The 23,428-nt window shown below is 44.1% G+C and overlaps 1 protein-coding gene across 5 annotated transcripts in view; it reads right to left on the reverse strand.

The window, feature by feature from the left end:
* The window catches only part of NFKB1 (nuclear factor kappa B subunit 1), a 188,573-nt gene that overhangs the window by 106,925 nt on the left and 58,220 nt on the right, over window positions 1-23,428 (reverse strand). For all 5 annotated transcript variants that reach the window (XM_068231566.1, XM_068231574.1, XM_068231591.1 and 2 more), the window contains 2 exons: window positions 21,461-21,501; window positions 16,503-16,601 (listed from right to left, as the gene is read on the reverse strand). In XM_068231566.1, coding sequence (XP_068087667.1) covers window positions 16,503-16,601; window positions 21,461-21,501 — 140 coding nt within the window. The remainder of the gene's footprint in view (window positions 1-16,502; window positions 16,602-21,460; window positions 21,502-23,428) is intronic.

Consider the following 23,428-nt stretch of genomic DNA (forward strand, 5'->3'; position numbering starts at 1 on the left):
TTTTAAGCAATCAAATCTTGACATGTTCAATTTTTTTTGTTTCTTTTTTTTTTATTTGACATGTTTAATTAAAATAATTGTTTTTCACAGATATTTAAACCAAAGTTGGTTAAAATTCATAAAAATGGCGACTTTCAAAGAGGCCAAATTGTTGGTGCTCCTATGGCAGGCGCTACTGTGACAGAAACTGCCCGAATGCTTGGCATTTCAAGAGGTACTGTCTCAAAAGTAATGACTGCCTTTGAAAGAGAAGGAAAAACGTCCTCAGCAAAGCACAGTTATGGCTGAAAGTCAAAGTTGTCTGAGAGAGACCGCCCGACTCTAAATCGAATTGTTAGAAAAGCTTGCAAGACCACGACTCCTAAAATCACTGCAGAGCTGAACACCTACAGAACCCAGTTTCCACAAAAACTGTTCGTCAGGAGCTGCACAAATGTGGATTGCACAGAAGTACTGCAATTAGAAAACCTCTGCTCTCAAAGACAAATGTTTCAAAGCGTTTAGAGTGGTGTAGAAACCACCAGAATTGGTCCCTCGAGCAGTGGAAAAATCTGATTTTCTCTGACAAATCATAGTTTACCTTATTTCCGGCCTCCAGCCGAGGCTCCTACGTTTGGAGGCAGCCGAAAGCAGCATTTCATCCAGACTGCATTCTCACAACCGTAAAACATGGTGGGGGTTCTGTGATGATCTGGGGTGCTATTTCTTTGAAATCCGCCGGGCCAATGATTTCCCTTCATGGAAGAATTAACAGCTGAGACTGTTTAGAAATTTTGGGCGACCAAGGTCATCCTATGGTTCAAGAACTGTTTCCGGAGGGGAATGCCATCGTTCAAGAAGATAATGCCCCAATTCATATAGCTAGAATTGTTAAAGAATGGCACGAGGAACATTATAATGAAGTTGAGCATCTCATCTGGCCACCACAATCCCCAGACCTCAACATTATTAAGCATTTATGGTCATTATTAGAGATTCAAGTAAGAAGGCTATTTCCGCCGCCATCGTCTCTAAAAGAACTGGAGGGTGTTTTAACTGAAGAACGGGCTAAAATTCCTTTGGAAACAATTCACAATTTGTATGAATCAATACCTCCGAGAATTGAAATTGCAGCAAAAGGTGGACCTACACCATATTAAAATATATTTTGTTGATTTTCAAGGTGTTTCCATTATTTTGTCCAACCCCTGTATATTCTAGGATAGGGGTGCCCAAAAGATAGATCGCAATCTACCAGTATAAAGATTGAGATCTACCAGTAAATCATGACCACCTCATGAGTAGATTGCGGTCACTTTTCTACCTGCCGTGTACCTGCGGCTGTCAAAATCTGATACCTAGCAGCCGGCTGTTTGAATTTGATGCCTACCATGTGCTGCCTAATTATGTTCAGATGGGGAGAAGGAGATGCATAACATGATGGGGGAAAAGGATTCTGAACATTTGCTATGCTGGTGGGGACATACACACACATAAAGGATTCTGTGACTGTGACTACCTAACAATGGTGGCAGGGGCGGGGGGGGGGGGGGGTTTATCTTTAGTAAACACTTAAAGCCTATACTCACCAGTGTACACACTGCACAAGCAAGGATGACTGGCACTGGCAGATCTTGTATATACAATTTTTTTTTTGTATGCTAGGTCCTTAAAGTATCCTCCTACTCCCAAAAACGCTTTTTTTTTTTTTTTTTTTTTTTTTTTTTTTTTTAGGTATCCCATGGTTTGCTTTTATATTTAAACATTTACAAAGTAGGTTGAATGTTTTACTGTCTCTATTCAGTGGCAGCCTAATAAGTGTCCCAGAGTTAGAAAAAGGTCAATAGTTCATGTATTTTTATCTCTCCCTGTCCTCAGAAGTTGTATTCTGCCAGGAAATCTTTTATGGCTGTAATTTGCTTATCAGTGATGTTTACTATATTCCGAACGGACAAGACAAAAGCTGTAACCTCCATGCCTAGAAATTAGCTCTTTCAGGCAGCAAAATAAAACAAGTAAAACAACCTGGTTATTGGTATGTTTTGTTCTATACATACGCTCGTTTATCTCAACATGTCACATATCGCCTCGGGTACACCTTAAGTAAATAAAAGCATCAGTTTGATCACTCATCTTTCTCTTGCCAAGACAATTCAAATACTGTACATTGATGTTTAGCAGCACAACTGGCTGACAGTTCAGTTGATATTTTATCATGTGTATGAAACTGTGTAGTAACCAAAAGGGGAAATGCGACAAAAATAGATCTAAACTAACCACTTTTACTTAAAGAGGAACTGTAAGCTCAAACCCATCTCCTTGCCATCAGTTAGCCTATACCCACTTTATGGGGGAAAACCCAGTATTTTCTGATATAAATACATAATTTTGCTGGTATGTCACCTTTAATGGCTAGGCCACGCCCCCTCAAAAGTTACCTCCGCGGATGACTGTTAATTAGCCTTGTGCGCACTGCCTTCTGGGTAGTGATGTCACTAAAAGCTTTCCTGCAGTTAGGGGGATAAAAAAAAACTGTTGTCCTCCCGTCATCAAGGCAGGACATGTGCACGAGGCACTGAGGGAGAAGTGGTTCCTGCAGCCCCAGCTGTGATCTTCCTATGTGCCCCTGACGTTTTGCTGGCACTCAGTTACTTTGCAGAGATCAGTGTGTTTACTCTGTCACAGCAAAGTCCTTTGGTCAGACACTCCTCCTGCAGCCCTGTGTCAGTAGTGTCTCTGCCCCCAGTCTGCCTGCAGGTCCGGTGAACTCATGTGATGTTCAGGCAGGCAGAGCTACAGGGCTGCAGGAAAAGTGTGCTGACAAGAGGACTTGTCACAGTGTGAAGACGCACGCTGCTTATCTGCAGGTCTGAGGAAAAAAGTTAAAGGCCATCAGGTCTGTAATGAGGAGGGGAGGGATGGGGAGTGAGGGCTAACAACGCTGAAAAACAGCATTTCTCCACACATCAGGCTTGTATTTTCCCTCTCCTGTTTATTACCCCTTTGCAATCATTTTTCTTTTGTGTTTGATTTGTTAGCATGTCCCTCCACAAAGATTGCCTCGTTCTGCACCCCTCCCCCCTCCTCCTGCTGTACACTGACTGTTTCTCCAGGTTAATATGGGTAGTCAGAGCAGAAAAGGGAGAAACAAAATTAGGAGAGTGAGCAGACACAGCCTGGCAGTGCGGGTCAATTAAAAATAGCGCACAGCGCTAGGGGGATAAAAAAAAGGCGCCCCATAGACTTACATTATATAACGCTATTTAGCGTTATAAGTGTTAAAAAATGGCGCAGGCGGTGTGCCCTACACTTATAACGCTAAATAGCGTTATAAGTGTTCAAAGATGCAGTGGGGGTCAGGGGAGGAGAGAGGCAGCGGGACACTGGAGGGCATAGGCATCGGGGGAGGATGTGCAGAGGCATACGTTACCTTGTCCTGGGCCGCCGATCGCTCCTTCCCTCCGCTCCTTCACTTCTTCCATTCGTTTACTGTAGTCCTGCAGCCGGCCAATCACCATGTGGCTTCAGTCTCCGCATGGTGATTGGCCGGCTACAGGACTACAGCAAATGAATGGAAGGAGCGGAGGGAAGGAGCGATCGCGGGCCCAGGACAAGGTAACGTATGCCTCTGCATACATCCGCTGCCTATGCCCTCTAGTGTCCCGCTGCATCTCTCCCCCAGCCCCGCTGCCTACACTAGCAGCCCCGCTGCCTATACTACTGACCCCAGCCCTCTGCATGTTTTTCATGGCGCACCGCTCTGCAATCTGTAGCATAAAACGAAATTTACCGTTTTATTGTATTTACATTAAAACGGTAAATAGCGTTGTTATGATACATTTATCGGCAGAACGGTGCACCATTTTTCTACCTGCGCCATTTTCAGATGGACCCCTGGCAGTGACCCTATCACCCTGCAGAGTTTGTGAGTATACTATAGCAGGCATACAGTGCTTTGCTGTAATGACAGGTAAATAGGAGCTACGTTATGACTCAATAACAGACTGCTTCACACGCAAAATACATATTGCTAGATTATTATATATATATACTGTATTCTATATTTATGCTATATATGTTCTAGACTGGATGAGTCGGACTCCTTTATTTAGGTAAAGTTCACCTCCACTTCGGAGGTTTCACATTAAAATAAGCTCAATGCTCTGCTTTATCCTGTTTTGAGACCGCTACCTTCCACAGCGTACATGCTAAAATGGCGCCATAAAACCTTATAGTAGAATATTAGTAAATTTACCGATATTCTACTATTACAGTTAAAATGATTATAGTAAAATATCGGAAATACATACGATATTTTATTGTAGCTAAACATAACCATTTTCTCACACTAAACCCTCCGACTACCGATGTCTAAGCTTAAAGGGAAGGTTCACGCTGCTAAAAAAAAAAAAAACACTGCACTCACCTGGGGCTTTTTCCAGGTATTAGCAGTCGATCGGTGCCCTCGGAGCAGCTCCTCTCCCTCCGGGCATCCAGCGATGAAGAAGCCGACCTCGCCAGGTCGGCTTCCAGGTCGGCTTCTGTGCGCTCCACGGCGGGGGGTGAGTGCAGTTTTTTTTTTTTTAGCAGCGCGGATCTTCCCTTTAACCACCCACCCCACGGCTAACAGAGTTGGGGCCACTGCTATAAAATATGTATACCTGGGGCTTCCAGCAGCCCCCTCCAGCCTGATCACGCTCATGCTGTCCTCTTCTACCTCTCCGTTCACATGCAACTGGCCGCGGAAAATCCTCTAGTCCGGGCCAATCGGCACATAAGCAGTCCGGCCAGGTGCGCTCCCCTGTGCTGGGAGTGTTCTGCGCCTGTGCAGGCACAAAATGCTCCATGCTACGTGACCAAGGCAGGAGCGTGCGTACGGCTGGGTCGCGCATGTGAAGTTGGCCCCGGACTGGAGGACTTTCAGTGGCCAATTGCTGGTGAATGGAGAGGGAGAAGAGGATGGCATTGGAGCAATCAGGTTGGAGGGGGCTGCTGGAAGCCCCAGGCATGTATATTTTATTCTGAATCGTTTGTCTTTGGTTGCCTTTAACCCCCACCGCCAATCGCTGCAACAAAAATGCAATATTTCAGGCACCACCATAGGCACCCATTGTAATACTGGCATTGCAGGTAAATTTGGGCACCTGATAAACAATATCAGGCACCGCGGGTGCCCAAATTTCCCCGCAATGCCGGTATTTCAGTGGGTGCCTATGACGGCACGAAAAAAATTCCGGCGCTAGCTGGAGCCCAAATTTTCCATTACCCTCACCCCCGGCTAATGCTAAGTACACACTTGAGATAAAAGTCTTTGGAAAAGGCAAGATCACTGACCAATTTTACCCCATTCCATGTAGTATGAGAGCCATACTCTACACAGTCTATTCTATTGAGCTGAACTCCCCATCAGATAGAAATCTTTGCAAGATGCTGCACACATTCAAAAGATCAGTATCTGCAAAAGATCTGATGTGCAGATGATTGTCCGTTAAACAAGGTGTGTATGAGATCTGCAGATATCAGACTATGAATGCATTTTGCAGGAACTGATCTTTTACAGATACTGATCTGTTGCATGCGTACAGCATCTTTGCGTAGGGGGTAAAATTGGTCTGTGATCTTGCCTTTTCCAAGGACTTTTATCTCAAGTGTGTACGTAGCATAAGGCTCCTTGCACACTAAGGGCTTGATTCTCTAAACCGTGATAACTCCTATCTAGCATTTTTGCACGTGTTTCCACGTGCAATCGCAAATTTCCATGCGCATTTGCTCAAGGAAATTCGCAGTTACGTGCAGAAACATGAAAACGTGCGCAAAAACAGCTCGGGCGTGATATGAATTATCAAGGTTTAGTGAATCAAACCCTATGTATGTTGCATTATGATAGAGTACAAAAAGTTACATCACAACTTAGACATATGGGTCCCCATGCAATTAACTTTTTCACCTGTGTTATCTCCTAGGAGAACATTTTTATCTTCTCTTTAAAATACATTTTCATAACTTTACAATTGAAAAAGTTCCCAAAAGTTTGTGAAAAGGTACTATCAAATTTATTTTGAGTATTTGATTACTGGCTGGTGAGATAAATAGCATTTTATGACAAGTTGTAAAAATATCACCTAGGTAAAAACTCGGGAGAAAAAGTGAATTGCATGTGGGCCATGATGCGTTGCAATGCACACAGTATAACTAAAGGTATGTTTATGCTTCACTGTCACTAAAGCAGTGCGTTATACAGACAACCCAAGGCATGGCAATGTACACAGTGTGCTAGCCCCCTTGGAATATCATGACATCACATTGGGATGCCATGATATTGTGTGTCGCATTGCATAACGTGTGCAAGGAGCCTAACTAACACAACATAGCCTGCAGTAAAAATATTGGACCTGATAAATCTATAAGTCATGAAACCAAAAACTACAACTTCTGGTATATTTGTTGCATGTGGATGCAGAACAGAAGGTACCCATTCACCTCCCGGATGCGCTTACTGTTTCCATTCTGCATCCACTCAAGTGTGAACCGGCCCTTAGGATCCAGTGTTCTCCCCAGGACCTATTAAGTGGGCGGGCCGCCCGGCTGTTTTGAAACCCCGCCCGGGTGCTCCAAGGCCCGCCCGCATCACATGCTCATGTGCGCTGCTGTCTGCTCGCATAGAGCGGGTCTCCCTCTGAATTGCAATCCCTAGTTCCGGCTGCGCTGCCCTCCTGGCGCCTGTAGAGTTGTCATATCTTAAGAGCAGCGGCAGCCTCCTTGAAGTAGTAGCGCTTGTCCACGGCACCGTCTTGCCGCTCTGCTGGAACGTTGTGACCCACTTCCTCAGCCCGCTGATGCCCGGCTTCTGATCGCAGTACGGCGTCACGCTGAGTGTCTTCACAGCCATGATGGCTGCGAGGAGTATACACGTGCTGCAGGCAGCCCAGGGGAGCCACTGGCCAGGCCACTGTACGGACGGGAGGGTGGGTGAGAGTACTGGAGGGGACCGGAGGATGTGCTCCCTAGTTCCGGCTGCGCTGCATCATTATAGCGCATTACTGCAGCAGCACATCACTTCTCTCCCATATCCCTGCGGCAGCGATCTGAAGATCGAAACAGAACTCTACAGGCAGGAAGCGCAACCGGAACTAGGGAGCACATCCTCCGGTCCCCTCCAGTACTCTCACCCACCCTCCCGTCCGTACAGTGGCCTGGCCAGTGGCTCCCCTGGGCTGCCTGCAGCACGTGTATACTCCTCGCAGCCATCATGGCTGTGAAGACACTCAGCGTGACGCCGTATTGCGATCAGAAGCCGGGCACCAGCGGGCTGAGGAAGTGGGTCACAGTGTTCCAGCAGAGCGGCAGGACAGGGTGCTGTGGACAAGCACTACTACTTCAAGGAGGCCATTCAGCTCATCCTCGCGGCTGCCAATGGGGTGAGCAGGGGGAGGGGGTGACATTGGGAAATGTTAAGACATAGCTCCCACCTGTGCCTCTTTGGGAGCCCTGTCCCTCTCTCCTCCTCATTCGTCCCTCTTTCTATGTAAATATATTTATCTATCTATCTATATATATCTCTCTCCACTAAAAATGTGTTTGACTGTAAATTTTATTCCCATCCTTTAAATTGATATATCACTAATAGTAAAATGTTACCATGAAGGAAAATGAACCAGGATGAAAAGGACCAGGGTGGTTTGAATTATAAAACAACATATTTTTCTTATGAAATCTTTATGGTATGCATGAATAGGGTTGTGATGGGGGTGTGGCAGGGGCATGGCTTAAGTGTCCCTCTTCCTCATCTCAAAAAGTTGGGCGGTATGGTTAAGGGGAGGAAGCGGTGTTAAAGTGCAAGCATACTGGATCAGGGCAGAGGGGTACCCTATACTGCAGGGTGTAATAATCATAGAATGCTTGTGTATTTATAAATAAAATGGTTGTAGTAATGCTGCAATGTATGTGCTGTAAGAAGGGTGATGGGATGTGATCACTAATAAGCTGTAGGTCGGTGCAATCATGTGGAGTGTGGCGGGTGATGTAAGGGAGCATACTGAAGTGCAGTAATATGTGGAATGTGATAGTGGTACAGTATTGTATGAAATGTGTCTGAGTGCAATAACCTATGTTATAAGGTAATAGTATTGTTTGAGTTGTCTATTGGGAGATAGGTGGAGCTGCAGTAAAGTATTAGGTGAGAGTAATGGAGGCGAAGGAACGCATGGTGATAGGGAGTGCAGTAATGCATGGGACGTGATAGGGGGTGCAGGGATGAATGTGATGTGATAGGGGTTGCAGAGGACGTGATAGGAGGTACAGGGATGTCCTATGCTGTAAGCAGAGTTGCCGGCCCTGCTTTCCCCTGGTTGCAACCCACCCGGCTACTTTTTCATGCCACCCGGCTGGAAAAAAATTCTGGGGAGAACACTGGGATCCATTCGTTTATGGTCTGCTAAACTGACTTTTTGTTTTACTGTACCAGGGTTGTGGAGTCGGTACAAAAATCTTCCGATGACTTATTTTATCAAACCACAGACTCCGAATCCAGGTACCCAAAATTCCTCCGACTCCTTAGCCTAATTTTTACAAAAGCTATGGATTTGGTTTCAAAATCATCCGATTTAGACTCCAACTCCTCACTTTATTGAAACCACTGACTTCGACTCCACAGCCCTGGTATGAACCAGGCCTTAAAGGGAATATCTGAGCAAATTGAAAAAAAAAATCTACTTACCCGGGGCTTCCTCCAGCCCCTTGCAGCTGACATGTCCCTTGCAGAACTATTGCCTCTGCGCAGTACACACCAGATAACGTGGACTTGTTTGACAGCGGCGCTCATGCAGGCGCAGTAGAGGATGATCTCGCAAGGTTGGCCTCTGCAGCAGAGGGGACCGGGAGCCAGCGGCTGAGAGTGGATCTGCGGTGTGGGACATGTCGGCTGCAAAGGGCTGGAGGAAGTCCCCGGGTAAGTAGACTTTTTTTTTTCAATTTGCTCGGACATTCCCTTTAAGATGAGGGGGCGAATGAAGCGGGTAGGGGCATAAGCTAGGCTATGTCGTCATACTCCAGCCTTTATCCAACAAGGGCTACCATGCCAAATTAGGTATTGCTATTATGGCCAAAAATGCAATAAAAACTACCTACCTAAATCCACCAAGGGTTAAAATGCTAAAATGCTGTCAGTGCTCAGTTGTGTTGCATATCTGCTCACTGCCCATATAATTCTAAGGGGCTGTTTACAGTACTGTGTTGTAACTGATCATGTTATTGTAATTTGCCAATACAATCCTATGTGCCTGTTAACAGTACTGCGTTGTAACTGATCATGTTGTTCTAACTGGCTGCATGCAGGCTTTGTTATAAAGTCTATGACCAGTCTCCATTGCAGTTCACACTTATTGTAACATAAAAATCCGCCAAGGCTTAACATGCCAATTTTGCCCAAAAAAGTGCCCTAAAAACAGAGATATAAACAAACAAACAAAACCACTTCTGACATGGTAACATTTTCTAGCACACCATGCTAGTAAACAGTTTTCGAACTGTCTAAAGCCTGGTACACACCATGCAATTTCCTGTCAGATAAACTGGTTGAATCGATTGTTTCCAACTGGTTCGTCTGTTTTTTAATCGATTTTGTATAGAAGTGATCAGAAAATCAATTAGAAAAACAATCGAAAATCAGATTGGACCTGTTGGAAATAATCAATTCAACCCGTCTATCAGACAGAAAATTGCATGGTGTGTACCAGGCATAATGCTGGGGATACACGGTGTGTTTCCTCGGCTCGATTATGCCACCCGGTCGATTCCCCGCTCGACCCCGCAGGCGATTCTCTTATCTTCTGCTCATTTTCCTTATCTTTTTCCATTGTCCTGCCCGCGGTATCGAGCATGGAATCGATCGGGTGATCGAACATGTTGGAAATAATCAATCGAGCCATCTAAATGGCTCAATCAAGCGGTACGAACCGTGTATTCCCAAGCATTAGATGGGGCAGGTATTTGCTTTTTGCAGATTCAGTGGGGAGCATTGAAACAGAAACTTTCTATGCTCCACCCTCTAGGCTGAAACTTGATGCAGTCCAAAAACTGTGAGCGCAATAAAAATAGCGCAGGAGATCTGGGCACAGCTGGTGCCACCATAGGCCGTAATAGGAATTGCAGCTATAGCTGTGCTCAGTGAGTGATCTGGGTGCTGTGAGATGACGGATCACAAATCGCTGCAAAAACACTGTAACTCGGCTGCCAGCAATAGCTGGAAGCCGAATGACATCATTCCCCGGTATCCATGGCGGCCTGGAGGGGGAATAGTTAGTAACGCCGTCAGGACTTGTGCAGGAGCAGGGTAAGCCATTTATCGGCTTTACCCTGTGCACAAATCTCACGCCGGCAATGTTATAGGTACGCCAGAAACAGACCTGATCTGCTTTTACTCTGCTTTCTCCTCTGTTCCCTGTTCATCACAGTAAACCACCATTTTTCCATTCATTTACCCTGCTGCAATTACTGTACTAAAACTGCTTTACAACAACCATTCAATTGTGTTTGTATATGCAGACAAACCACTTTTAACGTTCTTCAGCTAGTTCTCTAACTGAATTTCTCTTCACACATGCATTCGGGCCTAGAGATGACATCATTCAGTTAAAAAAAAAAAACGGTGGTTAGAGCCTTCACTGTATAACAGTTAGAACTACTGGAATAAAGAAAAAAAAAACTGTTACTCTGCCAGGAGTAAAAATGGTTCGTCCCAGGCATTTTTACTGGACATCTCTGAGACTGTTTTACTGTTTACAGTTCCTCTTTAACTGTAAAGCTAACCTAAGGGCCTGTTTCCACTACACGCGGATTCTGGATGCAGAAAAACTGACTCCAATGAATGTCTATGGGAGTATTTCCACTAAACACGATTTTTGCCAATGCAGATTTCCCATAGGCATTCATTGGAGTCAGTTTTCTGCATCCAGAACCTGCATGTAATGGAAACCTAAGGGCCCGTTTCCAGTAGCGTTCAGGATGAGAGGCGATTGCCGCCACATCGCCTCGCATCCCTCCCCAGGTACTTCCGGTTGTCTTCCGTACAACCGGATGCAGCGTCGTGTGGCTTACCATTGTGGGCTATGGGGACTCGGATGCATGCTGCGGAAAACTGCAGCACGCTATCCCTAATTTTTCCCGTGTTGCATCACGCCGGATTGCGTAGGTAAATTTGCGTCAATGGAAACAACTCTATTGATGTGAATTGGTTACAGTTTCCTTGCGTTGCGATGCGGAGTGGTTTCCACATAGCAATGTGTCTAGTGGAAACGGGCCCTTAGACGTTTAGAGAGCACCTGTTTCCTAGTTATGTACAATCCGTGAATTTATCCTAAGTAATTATAGTAAATCACATTGCCTAGGTGTTATTTACTAAAGGAGATGCAGAGATAGCATTCTGATTCGAGAAGATACTCCTCCAATTTCTACTTGCATAGAGAAATGGGAAAGCAGAAAAAAGCTGGCAGAAGTTGACACCCTTCCTTACAATACTGTATACAAAACCAAAATATAAATAAATAAAAGCAGAATGTGTGTAATCATCCTCCACACAGTGGTGTAGCAATAGGGGTTGCAGAGGTAGCGACTGCATCGGGGCCCTTTGGCCAGAGGGGCCTCATGGGGCCCTCCCTCAAACACAGTATTAGTTCTCTATTGGTCCTGTGCTGGTAATCATCACTTCTATAGATGCTCTAAATACTGGTAATCATTAACAAGCTGTTTCCCATCCCCTTCTTGCACCTCTGACACTGTGGTTGCCCTTGGCAGGTTTTGGTGCGCCGCATCATTTGTTATGTAAGGAGTGCTTGGGGGGAGGGGGCATGTAAAACTTGCACCGGGGCCCATAGCTCTTTAGCTACGCCACTGCCTCCACACATCTTCCAAGTGTATGTATGTATATATATATATATATATATATATATATATATATATATATGTATATGTATGTATGTATGTATGTATGTATGTATATATATATATATATATATATATATATATATATATATATATATATATATATATATATATATATATATATATATATATATATATATATATATATATATATATATATATATATATTCATATTCTTGATATTTTTTTTTATTGCTGTCCCATGCCCCATCTGTGTGAATGTGCCTACTTTCCTGTCCAAACAGGAAGTGGGAGAGAAAGCAACATCATTTTTTTATTTTCCTGAGTAAGTAGCTACAATCTCAGGCTTCTCAGGCTAGTTTTTGTTACTGCTCCTCATTACCTCCAAAAACACAATTTTCACAATCAAAAATTTAAAAGCCCATTCTCATACTGTAAATGGTAACAAACAATGCACCCTGCTTGACACAACTTAAAACCTGGATGAAGAGAAAACTGGCAAGAATGGCTATTGTAGAACATGCAAGGAAACCTCTTCACCCCTCTAAGAAGTCCATACATTTTTATTAGACTTGGCACTAGTGATGGTCATGTCTAGGAGTACTCATGGAGAAGCATGTGACCAGTTTAGTCAGGTGATAGATACAGTATTTAAGTCTCTGATTTGCTAGTCATGATCATGTGCTAAAGCATGATGTGATCACAGCAAATTCGAGCTTTACAAATCTATCAGCTGAGCAAACAAATCACCTGCTTTTCCATGAGTTCTCCTAGAAATGACTATCACTACTGGGCACATGCATTGTAACTACTAGGGCAAAGTTTTCAACACCAAGAATAATTTAAAGGACAATTGAAGTGAGAGGGATATGATATTTCCTTTTAAATAGATCCTGAGAAGGACCAAAAAAAGCCAAAATGAACTTATCTGGGGGCTTCCTCCAGCCCCTCGCAGGTTGTGACGTTCATCGGTGTTCTCCGGGCTCCCTCCGTTCTTCTCCCGGCGGCTCCTTTAGAGTGGCAACTTCGGCTAAGTCGCCACTACTGCACATGCGCGTCCCCTCCTCGCGCCTGTCTCACTCACACGCCCATTGCCGTAAGTGTACTGCGCGCTAGAAAAGAATCTTTGATCTGGACATCTGTTGAATGTTTGCCCCAGTTTGGGTCATTTTTTCTTTGTGCTGTTTTTGGTCCTTTTTTTTTACTCCGGTATTAGCAATTTATACCTGTGAGATTTCTTTCAATCCCTTCGGAATATCTGCAGTTGACAAATTTTTTACTCTAACCAGTTGCCTCGCTCAGTTATTTGAATGAGGTGTGAGGTTAAAAAAAAACCCTAACGCATAGCACACTTGTTTAGCGTGCAATGAAACGCGTGTGAAAGTTACATGCGTAAGGATTTACGTGTGCACGCTAACGGAGGTGTTCGCCCGTTACTGTGGTAGCCACGGGAGCACGCATGTAAATCTTTATGTGTGTAAACCTTCATGCGTGTTTCATTGCGCGCTAAACGCTATGCGTGAATCAAGCCCATAGTATGTGATTTATAGCTTCATGGAAAACAATGTCACTGGCTTAGTAAAACAAGCTACTTATTGTTACACTGTGAGTGGTAAAAAAAAAAAGGGGGGGGGGGGGGGGATTTTTAAAATAGCCCATAAAACGCTTGTGCAATGAATCTCTATGAGAAGGTTCATATCAGCGCGGTGCCTGTACCATTTTTGGGGCGTTTCTGCTAAAATGGAAGGTATAGGAGAAACGCAAAACGCTCACAAAAATCGCTTTGTGCAGCGATTGTGTTCATGTTTTTAAGAATAAATACATTGCATTTATTCTTTTCCCGGTCGAAGAGTTCACTTCCTGATTTGAGTCAGGCAGTGAATTACAAAATCGCTCTGGAAAAGCACTTAGAAAAGCACTTTTACCAGAAACGCAGCGCGCAGTGGATCGCCGGGAGGGGAGAACAATGCACAAAAAACGCAAAATGCTTGCGTTTGCGATTTTAGGTGTGAATGAGGCCTTACAACTATTTAAACTCATGTACTTACACAGTGACAGTAACAGCAGAAACACAATGGTCATCAATCTTTGACAGCATACACTTAAGCTTGCATTTTATAGTCAGCCAGTAAATGGTGTAATTCAGATTCAAAACAAGATTTACTGTATACATTAATTTAAAAAAAAGTAATACAAAAAAACTTAACACAACTAAGGGGCCTTTTTAACCACTTGAGGACCCAGCCTTTACCCCCCCCCCCATCCCCCTTAAAGAGACACTAAAGCGAAAAAAAAATATGATATAATGAATTGGTTGTGTACTATGAATAATTACTAGAATATTAGTAGCAAAGAAAATATTCTCATATTTTTATTTTCAGGTATATAGTGTTTTTTCTAACATTGCATCATTCTATAATATGTGCAGATTACACAACACTCAGCATTCAAAATGATTCTTTCAGAGCAGTCTGCGAACTAATGACCTCTCCTCTGGCAGAGTAAAAGTAAGTAGTTCAATAACACTTGAGATAATAAAAGTCAGATAACAGCCCTCTCCACGACTTTGAAAGTTGCAGAGCTTAATTGCTTTTTTGCAGAGAGATAACAACTGGAGTTTCTTAACTCTTCCTGTTCTGGAAAAAATTAGACTGATGTATCTGATCTTAATGTTTTATTTCTTAGCTGTACTACACATACAAATCATAATATCATAATTTTTTTTTCGCTTCAGTGTCTCTTCAAGGACCAGCGCTGTTTTTTATGATCTGTGCTGGGTGGGCTCTGCAGCCCCCAGTACAGATCAGGTGGCATGCTGAGCGATCCCCTATGGGGATGATATGCAGGGGGGGTCTGATCGCTCCGGTCGGCAGGCATGTTGCGGGGGGGGGGGCACCTCAAAGCCCCCCTCCGCGGCGAAATTCCCCCCTCCCTCTCCCCCCTGGTGATCGGGGCTGCACAGGACGCTATCCGTCCTGTGCAGCCTGTGACAGGATGCCCTCTGTCACATGGCGGCGATCCCCGGCCGCTGATTGGCCGGGGAACGCCGATCTGCCTTACGGCGCTGCTGCGCAGCAGCGCCGTTCAATGTAAACAAAGGAGACATACGTCTCCTGCGTGTACATTTAGTCTGCGAGCCGCGATCACGGCTCGCAGGCTATTCACGGAGACCCGCTCCGTGATCTAACAGGAAACGGCAGCTCGCGCGAGCGCCCTTTCCTGATTAATTAGGGAGGCACCTGGCGACGCAGATCTGCGTCGCTGGTCCTCCAGCTACCACTTTGCCGCCGCACGGTATGAGTGTGCGGTTGGCAAGTGGTTAAAAAAGCCCAGCATATTTGAGTGGGAAAAATTAGGAGATTCCTAACTTGGACATTAAAGTATTAGCCCCTTTGCAATCCGCACCATGCGACTGACGTTAACGCAGTGGCAGCCCCAGGACCACTCCACGCCAATTGGCATGAAGTCCTGGGGCGGGGTTTTTGCAGGAGATCGTGCACGCATCTCCACTTGAATGATGGAGCTCTGCTGCGATCGCCGCTAGGAGACGGCTAGATGGTGAAACTACCATCTATTTACACTGTACAGCGCTGCCATCTAAGGCAGCGCTGTACTCGAGACAGCCCCTGGGAGGCACTAGAGCAATTCGCTGTTATAGGCTGTTGACTATGACAGCCGATCACGCTGATTGGCTGGCAGGGGGGAGGGAGGGAGGGATAAAAAAATAAATAAATAAATAAACAAAAAATAGTAAAATTTATTTAAAAAAAAATAAAGATAAATCAATAAATAAATAAACAAACATCCCTGCAGGGATCAGAGCCCACCAACAGAAAGCTCTGTTGGGCAGAAAAGGGGGGACGGAGGGAAATAACATGTGAGCTAGGTTGTACAGCCCTGCAATGAGGCCTTAAAGCTGCAGTGACCTAATTAGTAAAAAATGGCCTGGTAGGGGGGTTAAGCCTGTGGTCCTTAAGTGGTTAAAGTGTATGGGCAGTTTTCTACTTCCGTTTTCCTCTACACGTATAGCATGTTTAACACACAATACAGATCTATAAAGGCTTTTAAGCCATTCAAATTTAGTATTGGAATGACGTCACCAAAACTCATGTACGCTTCGTGTCCTCACCTCTTTCCCACTCCTTTCCTCTCTATACACACTCAGCTCTAGTTTGTTCTAGTTTGTCAGTCCTGTTCACAGTTTAGTGGGGTTAGAGTATTTAATACTCTCAGGTGATGAAAAGTAAATATATGTTGGTAGGAAAGGGATAACTTATAGAAGCAAGTTTAGATTTGCCTGTGAACTCCTCCAAAAAGTGGCTAGAGAAAGAAAAATCTTGGTCAGGCAGGAAGAATGCTACTGATTGGGACTCATACAGCAATCTGTTGAAAGTATTAGGATTTAATGAAACATGTGAATACAAGCAGACTACTGGAATTTACCCAGGCCATATGGAAAATCAATATTCTTATTTCTTTGATTGGAGATGCACTTGATATGACCTACAGCTACTTGTATTTTTATCTGTCAATTGAGTTATTAAGGTTTCCTTTAGATTAGAGTTTTGTATATCAGACATGGATGGGAAAAATTATTCTTAAGGTATCAAATGTGTCCCTCAAACCTTGATCTGTGGGTAGGATTTCTTGTTCTTCTCACTGGAAGCTCCAGGCAGCCCTCCATGTGATGGTCCTTCACACACATATCTGAAGCGGAAACCTCTCTGTAGGAAGAGTAATAAAAGACAGGATAAATAAAATAATCACACAGTATTTAAAATAGATCTATACAAATATCTGCACACAAAAGTATTTATTTTATTAAATATCAGCTAGTGAATGCAACACAAATCACTACTGATGAAACTGCAAAGAGAAAAAGGGTGATTTGTGTAAAACCCGGACCTTAGTACAGTACCTATAATCCCAAACACATAGGATGCTATTTGGGTGCCTCAGTACAAAACATATAGAATTCCATACACATGATAATATTTGGGTGCCTCAGTAGAGTATCTAGAGAACCCCAAACACGTAAGGATATTTGGATACCTCAGTACAGTACCTATAGACCCCAAAAACATGATGATATTTAAAGAGGAACTGTAACCAAGGTTTGAACTTCATCCCAATCAGTAGCTGATACCCCCTTTCACATGAGAAATCTTTACTTTTTCTCGAATAGATCATCAGGGAGGTCTGTATGGCTGATATTGTGGCGAAACCCCTCCTACAGCGTGATGTCAGGACCTAGGTCTGTCTGTGAACCTTGTTGTATCTTCCCATCTGCAGATATACCGTTTCCCTGAAAGACATCCTCTGAAAGATAGCCCTAGCAGGAATTTCGAGCATTCTTGACCCAAAAGTAAGCCCTAGTGGCAAGAAGGGGAAAAAGTATGGAAACTTGCGATATTACTGGAGCCCATGGTCTCGCCGAGAAGGACCATCAGCTCCTCAGTGAGTGCAATGATTTTCCCAATAATGGAGCCATGGCCCCGCCTGTGAGACTATCAGCTCCAGTAGAAACACAAGTTTCCGTACTTCTTCCCCATAGGCTGAAGCTCGGGGACAGAGCGGCATGAAGATGGGGGAAAGAAGAGTAATGCGGCATGAAGCGGTGTAATGAGTCAAAATGGAGGAGGTATGGACAGATAACTGTGCTGTTCGCTTATTTGAGGTTAACCACAACAATCACACAAAGTTTTGAAAACCACAGAGATGAAATAGTCTTAAATTGCTGGATCTGAATACGGTAATCCCATGTGTGTTGATAGCCACCTCAAGCAGTTACCTTGGCTAATGACACAAACAAATAAATTGTTCTAATCAAAACACTCTTGGGTAGCAATAGCTCTACCATAGTGTTTGCAGTGTTTTAGTATCTGTGGCTTCATTATGTAGCTTTTCAGCCAGGACTGCTCTTAGAGCCCATTTCCATTGCTAAACATGATCACCTTAGCAAACAAATGCTTCTGATCACGATTTGCAGCCTTTTCTGGACAAAAGCTCACATTGCAAATGAGATTTTTAACCCAATCATCATTATGTATGGTGCAGTTTCATTTTTCAGTAGATGAGAGGCAGGGGTTCAAATCGCATAGCTATATCGCAAGAGCATCTCATAATACTGTGCCTGCTTTGCGATTTTTGTGTTCTCTAGTAGACTACAACAAGTGTAATCGCTGGAAAACTGCAGGTAACAGTGTGATTGTGCTTAGGTAGGCATCGCTCCGCTCCTGATCACTGCTGTGGAAAAGGAGCACCATGATTACAGTGATAATCACGGTGTCCCTACGATTTCCTGAGCGCCGTAAAATAGTGTCCAATTTGATTTTTGGATTGAAACGCAGTCAGTGGAAAAGGGCTCTTTGACCACAATTCAGCCTGCTTGAGCCTCATACAGGAACCATCATTTTCTTGCCTGGAGAAAATATGCTAGGTGTCGGAACCTTATGCTGCTTTGATATGAACAGTGATTGCATACATTCAGCTGTAGAGCATAATGAGAGATTTTAATTGAAGATCCAAATGTCTCCAAAACAAAAGGACCCGCTCACACATGGAGAAGGTCAAATCTCATGAATAGCTGGCATGGACAGTGTGACTACTGTTTTCAGTTTGAACTTTGTGGTGTTAACCATTTTATTTTAAAAACTGTCCACGGTTTTGGTGAAACATCTACCAATATATATATATATATATATATATATATATATATATATATATATATATATATATATATATATATACGCACACGCACACACACACAGTGGGTTGCAAAAGTATTCGACCCCCTTGAAGTTTTCCACATTTTGGCATATTACTGCCACAACCATGAATCAATTTTATTGGAATTCCACATGAAAGACCAACACAAAGTGGTGTACACATGAGAAGTGGAACGAAAATCATACATGATTCCAAACATTTTTTACAAATAAATAACTGCAAAGTGGTGTGTGCATAATTATTCGGCCCCCTTTGATCTGAGTTGTCAGTTGCCTATAGACATTTCCTGATGAGTGCTAATGACTAAATAGAGTGCACCTGTGTGTAATCTAATGCCAGTACAAATACAGCTGCTCTGTGAGGGCCTCAGAGGTTGTCTAAGAGAATATTGGGAGCAATAACACCGTGAAGTCCAAAGAACACACAAGACAGGTCAGGGATAAGGTTATTGAGAAATGTAAAGCAGGCTTGGGCTACAAAAAGATTTCCAAAGCCTTGAACACCCCATAGAGCACTGTTCAAGCGATCATTCAGAAATGGAAGGCGCATGGCACAACTGTAAACCTACCAAGACAAGGCCATCCACCTAAACTCAAAGGCCGAACAAGGAGAGCGCTGATCAGAAATGCAGTGAAGAGGCCCATGGTGACTCTGGACGAGCTGCAGAGATCTACAGCTCAGGTGGGAGACTCTGTCCATAGGACAACTATTAGTCATGCACTGTACAAAGTTGGCCTTTATGGAAGAGTGGCAAGAAGAAAGCCATTGTTAACAGAAAGCATAAGAAGTCCCATTTGCAGTTTGTCACAAGCCATGTGGGGGACACAGCAACCATGTGGAAGAAGGTGCTCTGGTCAGATGAGACCAAAATGGAACTTTTTGGCCAATATGCAAAACGCTATGTGTAGCGGAAAACTAACACTGCACATCACTCTAAACGCACCATCTCCACTGTCAAATATGGTGGTGGCAGCATCATGCTTGGGGAGTGCATCTCTTCAGCAGGGACAGGGAAGCTGGTCAGAGTTGATGGGAAGATGGATGGAGCCAAATACAGGGCAAACTTGGAAGCAAACCTCTTGGAGACTGCAAAAGACTTGAGACTGGGGTGGAGGTTCACCTTCCAGCAGGACAATGACCCTAAACATAAAGCCAGGGCAACAATGGAATGGTTTAAAACAAAACATATCTGTGTTAGAATGGCCCAGTCAAAGTCCAGATCTAAATCCAATCGAGAATCTGTGGCAAGATCTGAAAACTGCTGTTCACAAACGCTGTCCATCTAATCTGACTGAGCTGGAGCTGTTTTGCAAAGAAGAATGGGCAAGGATTTCAGTCTCTAGATGTGCAAAGCTGGTAGAGACATACCCTAAAAGACTGGCAGCTGTAATTGCAGCAAAAGGTGGTTCTACAAAGTATTGACTCAGGGGGCTGAATAATTACGCACACCCCACTTTGCAGTTATTTATTTGTAAAAAATGTTTGGAACGATGTATGATTTTCGATCCACTTCTCACATGTACACCACTTTGTATTGGACTTTCACGTGGAATTCCAATAAAATTGATGCATGTTTGTGGCAGATTATATATATATATATATATATATATATATATATATATATATATATATATATATATATATATATATATATATATATATATATATATCCAAAAGGTCACATTCATATTCAAAGAACTGCATAATTAAGAAACAGCTCAAAACATCAATGCACATAATTCCCACAAAAATGAATTATTGACTATTACAGAAAACTAAGAAATAGCTGTACTCAAAATGGTGCATGGGATCACTCTAGCCCAAATATCACAGAAAGCCAGGTACAGGGCCGGCCTTAGGTTTCACAGCACGCTGAGCGAAACCTGATTATTGTGCCCTCCTTCATCCTCTTCGAATGCGCACGAACGCACGCACACATAGGCCCATTTGCAATTTACCTTTTCTAATGTTTTACCTCATAGGACAGTGGTTCCCAACCTTTTTTTGAAGTTGTGACAAATCACGACAAATGCTCAGATCTCCTTGACACATCACATATGTATAATAGAAAAATACTATTCTTAACCACGAAATAGATGGAAAGAGTGCATTATCCTGAATACACTTAAAGCTAGGGATAGGTGTAGCCAGTAGTAAGTGGCTGCAGCATAGGCAGACAGGGATAGGTGTAGTCAGAAGACTAGAACCTTTCAGGAATAATAATAACAACAATCAGTGGAGCGTAGTGAGAGACCCCCCCCCCCCAAAAAAAAAATTGCCCTCAGACTTTGTATAGATGTGTAGCCAGGTAAAAGTGCTCCCGATATAGCATTACATGTGTAGGTGCCCTCAATATAGGTAGACAAGCATAGGTGCCCCCAGTATAGGAAGTCAGGTGTAGGTCTCCCCCCACAGGTAGCCAGGCGTAGGTGCCTCCAGTATAAGAAGCCACGTGTTCTTGCCCTCCCTCAGTATAGGTAGCCAGCTATAGGAGCCCCCAGTATAGGAAGTCAGTTGTAGGTAGCCAGCGATAGGTGCCCCCTTGGAAGCCGGCGCCCTGAGCGACCACTCCAGTCGCTCAGGTCAACGGCCGGCTATGGCCAGGTATTAAACTAGTATAAGTATTCGGGCCAGGATACAATCTGCATGTAGTCTGTATCTTATCTCCTTGCTTTCCTCCTGACACTCTGGTTTCCTCCCACCTCCAGAAAAAACAGACAGATCAGTCATGGTAGGGATATTATGGGCTCTCCTCTGAGGGACAGTTAGCGACCTGACTAAACCTTGCCAGCACCATATTTATACACAATAATAAAAATAACGAATGCAATAAAGTATAGACCAATATATTTACCTGTTTAGGCTGCTCGATTATTTCAAGGTAAGGTCCATCCACTTGGAGAAAAAGAAAGCACAAGACATTAGCCAAAACAATCCAGTGCTAATAAGGTAATGCCTGAAAGGCCGTGCATGCAGGCCTAATGAGCAGAGCTCTCGATGGTGTAGTGCAATTACTTGTAATATAGTCAGGAATTAAGGCAGCACCTAATGAACAGCTGAGGAAATGGCCCATCTTAATATACTAGCATGAACAATTCTGGAGTGGCACACCTTCCCCCTGTGTTAGGTGCTGGACCTAGGTGCCAAGCCACGACACCCACCAATTCAAATAGTAGCAATAAAGTCCGGCCAGCACACCTGAAGTTGTGTTGACATATGCAATAAATCAGAACACTGTATTGGAATTTCAGGTTTGCTGACCGGACTTTATTGCTACCATCTGAATATACTGTTCAGCCCCCACCAACCAACCCCCATGTGACCATATTACAAGTCTGTCCCCTCATCCCTCACAAAACTGCACCCTCACTGTGAATTACTGTAGAAGGCAATAACAGTTCTCCAGACACTGAACAGCACTTTCTCTACTGCAGGACATGGGCCAATACAGCTTGGAATGTACAGATGCCGAACTTTGCAGACAAATGCTAATACTATGCAGGCTCACCATCCAAAGTCCTGTTAAAAAGCACTTCAATCCCACTAATTATTATTATTATTATTATTATTTTTTTTTTTACTACATATGACAATATGAAACTCTGAATTTCTTGGACTTTATTTGTGAATCAACTGGTTTAAAATATACCTGACCCAAGGCAAAGCTACCCAAGGTAAACAAAGAGGTTCCTGCTTTGTTCACATACCTCTGTGTGTTTTCGATGCCTAGCCCCCTCGTTTTCCACATTCCCCGTAATAACCCCTTGTAAAATCGGACTTTCAGCTAAAGTCACATTTTAGACAGAAAGAGGCAGGCTTGTGGAGATGTTCTCTCCCATCACTGGGGTTGCAACGGTATGAAAATCCACAGTATGATAACCGTAAAAAAGAATACCACGGTATGACGGTATTAAACAATTATTTGGAACTGCCTCCCAAGTAGTAGATGGCCGCAGCATAGGTAGCCAGGGATAGGTGTAGCCAGTAGCAGGTGGCCACAGCATAGGTAGCCAGGGATAGGTGTAGCCAGTAGTAGGTGGCCACAATATAGGTAGCCAGGGATAGGTGTAGCCAGTAGTAAGTGGCTGCAGCATAGGTAGCCAGGGATAGGTGTAGCCAGTAGTAAGTGGCTGCAGCATAGGTAGCCAGGGATAGGTGTAGCCAGTAGTAAGTGGCTGCAGCACAGGTAGACAGGGATAGGTGTAGTCAGAATTAGGTGGCCGCAGTATAGGTAGCCAGGGATAGGTGTAGCCAGGATTGGTGCCCGCAGTATAAAGAGCCAGGGATAGGTGTAGCCAGTAGTAGGTGGCCGCAGTATAGGTAGCCAGGGATAGGTGTAGCCAGGATTGGTGCCCGCAGAATAGAGAGCCAGGGATAGGTGTAGCCAGTAGTAGGTGGCCACATCATAGGTAGCCAGGGATAGGTGTAGCCAGGATTGGTGTCCACAGTATAGAGAGCCAGGGATAGGTGTAGCCAGAATTAGGCGGCCGCAGCACAGGTAGCCAGGAATAGGTGTAGCCAGGATTGGTGCCCGCAGTATAAAGAGCCAGGGGGGATGCAGCAGCAGAGGGTACAAGACAAATACTCCCTTCCCGGCAGACGGGTCCTCCACGCTGTAGAGGCACGTTGTAGGCAGGGATGCGACGTAGCGGTAGTTGAACAAACAAACAAACAGCAGCGAGGATAAGCAAATACTCATTTGCCGGCAGCCGGGTCAGTCCTGCACGCTGTACTAGCTTCATTCTACTCGCTCTGTACTTCCATACCTCCTTCTCCCAATCATATGACATACCTCAGGAGGCAGAGGCATGCAGCATAGAGC

Source organism: Hyperolius riggenbachi, chromosome 1 (genome assembly GCF_040937935.1).
Source record: "Hyperolius riggenbachi isolate aHypRig1 chromosome 1, aHypRig1.pri, whole genome shotgun sequence".
Taxonomy (NCBI): domain Eukaryota; kingdom Metazoa; phylum Chordata; class Amphibia; order Anura; family Hyperoliidae; genus Hyperolius; species Hyperolius riggenbachi.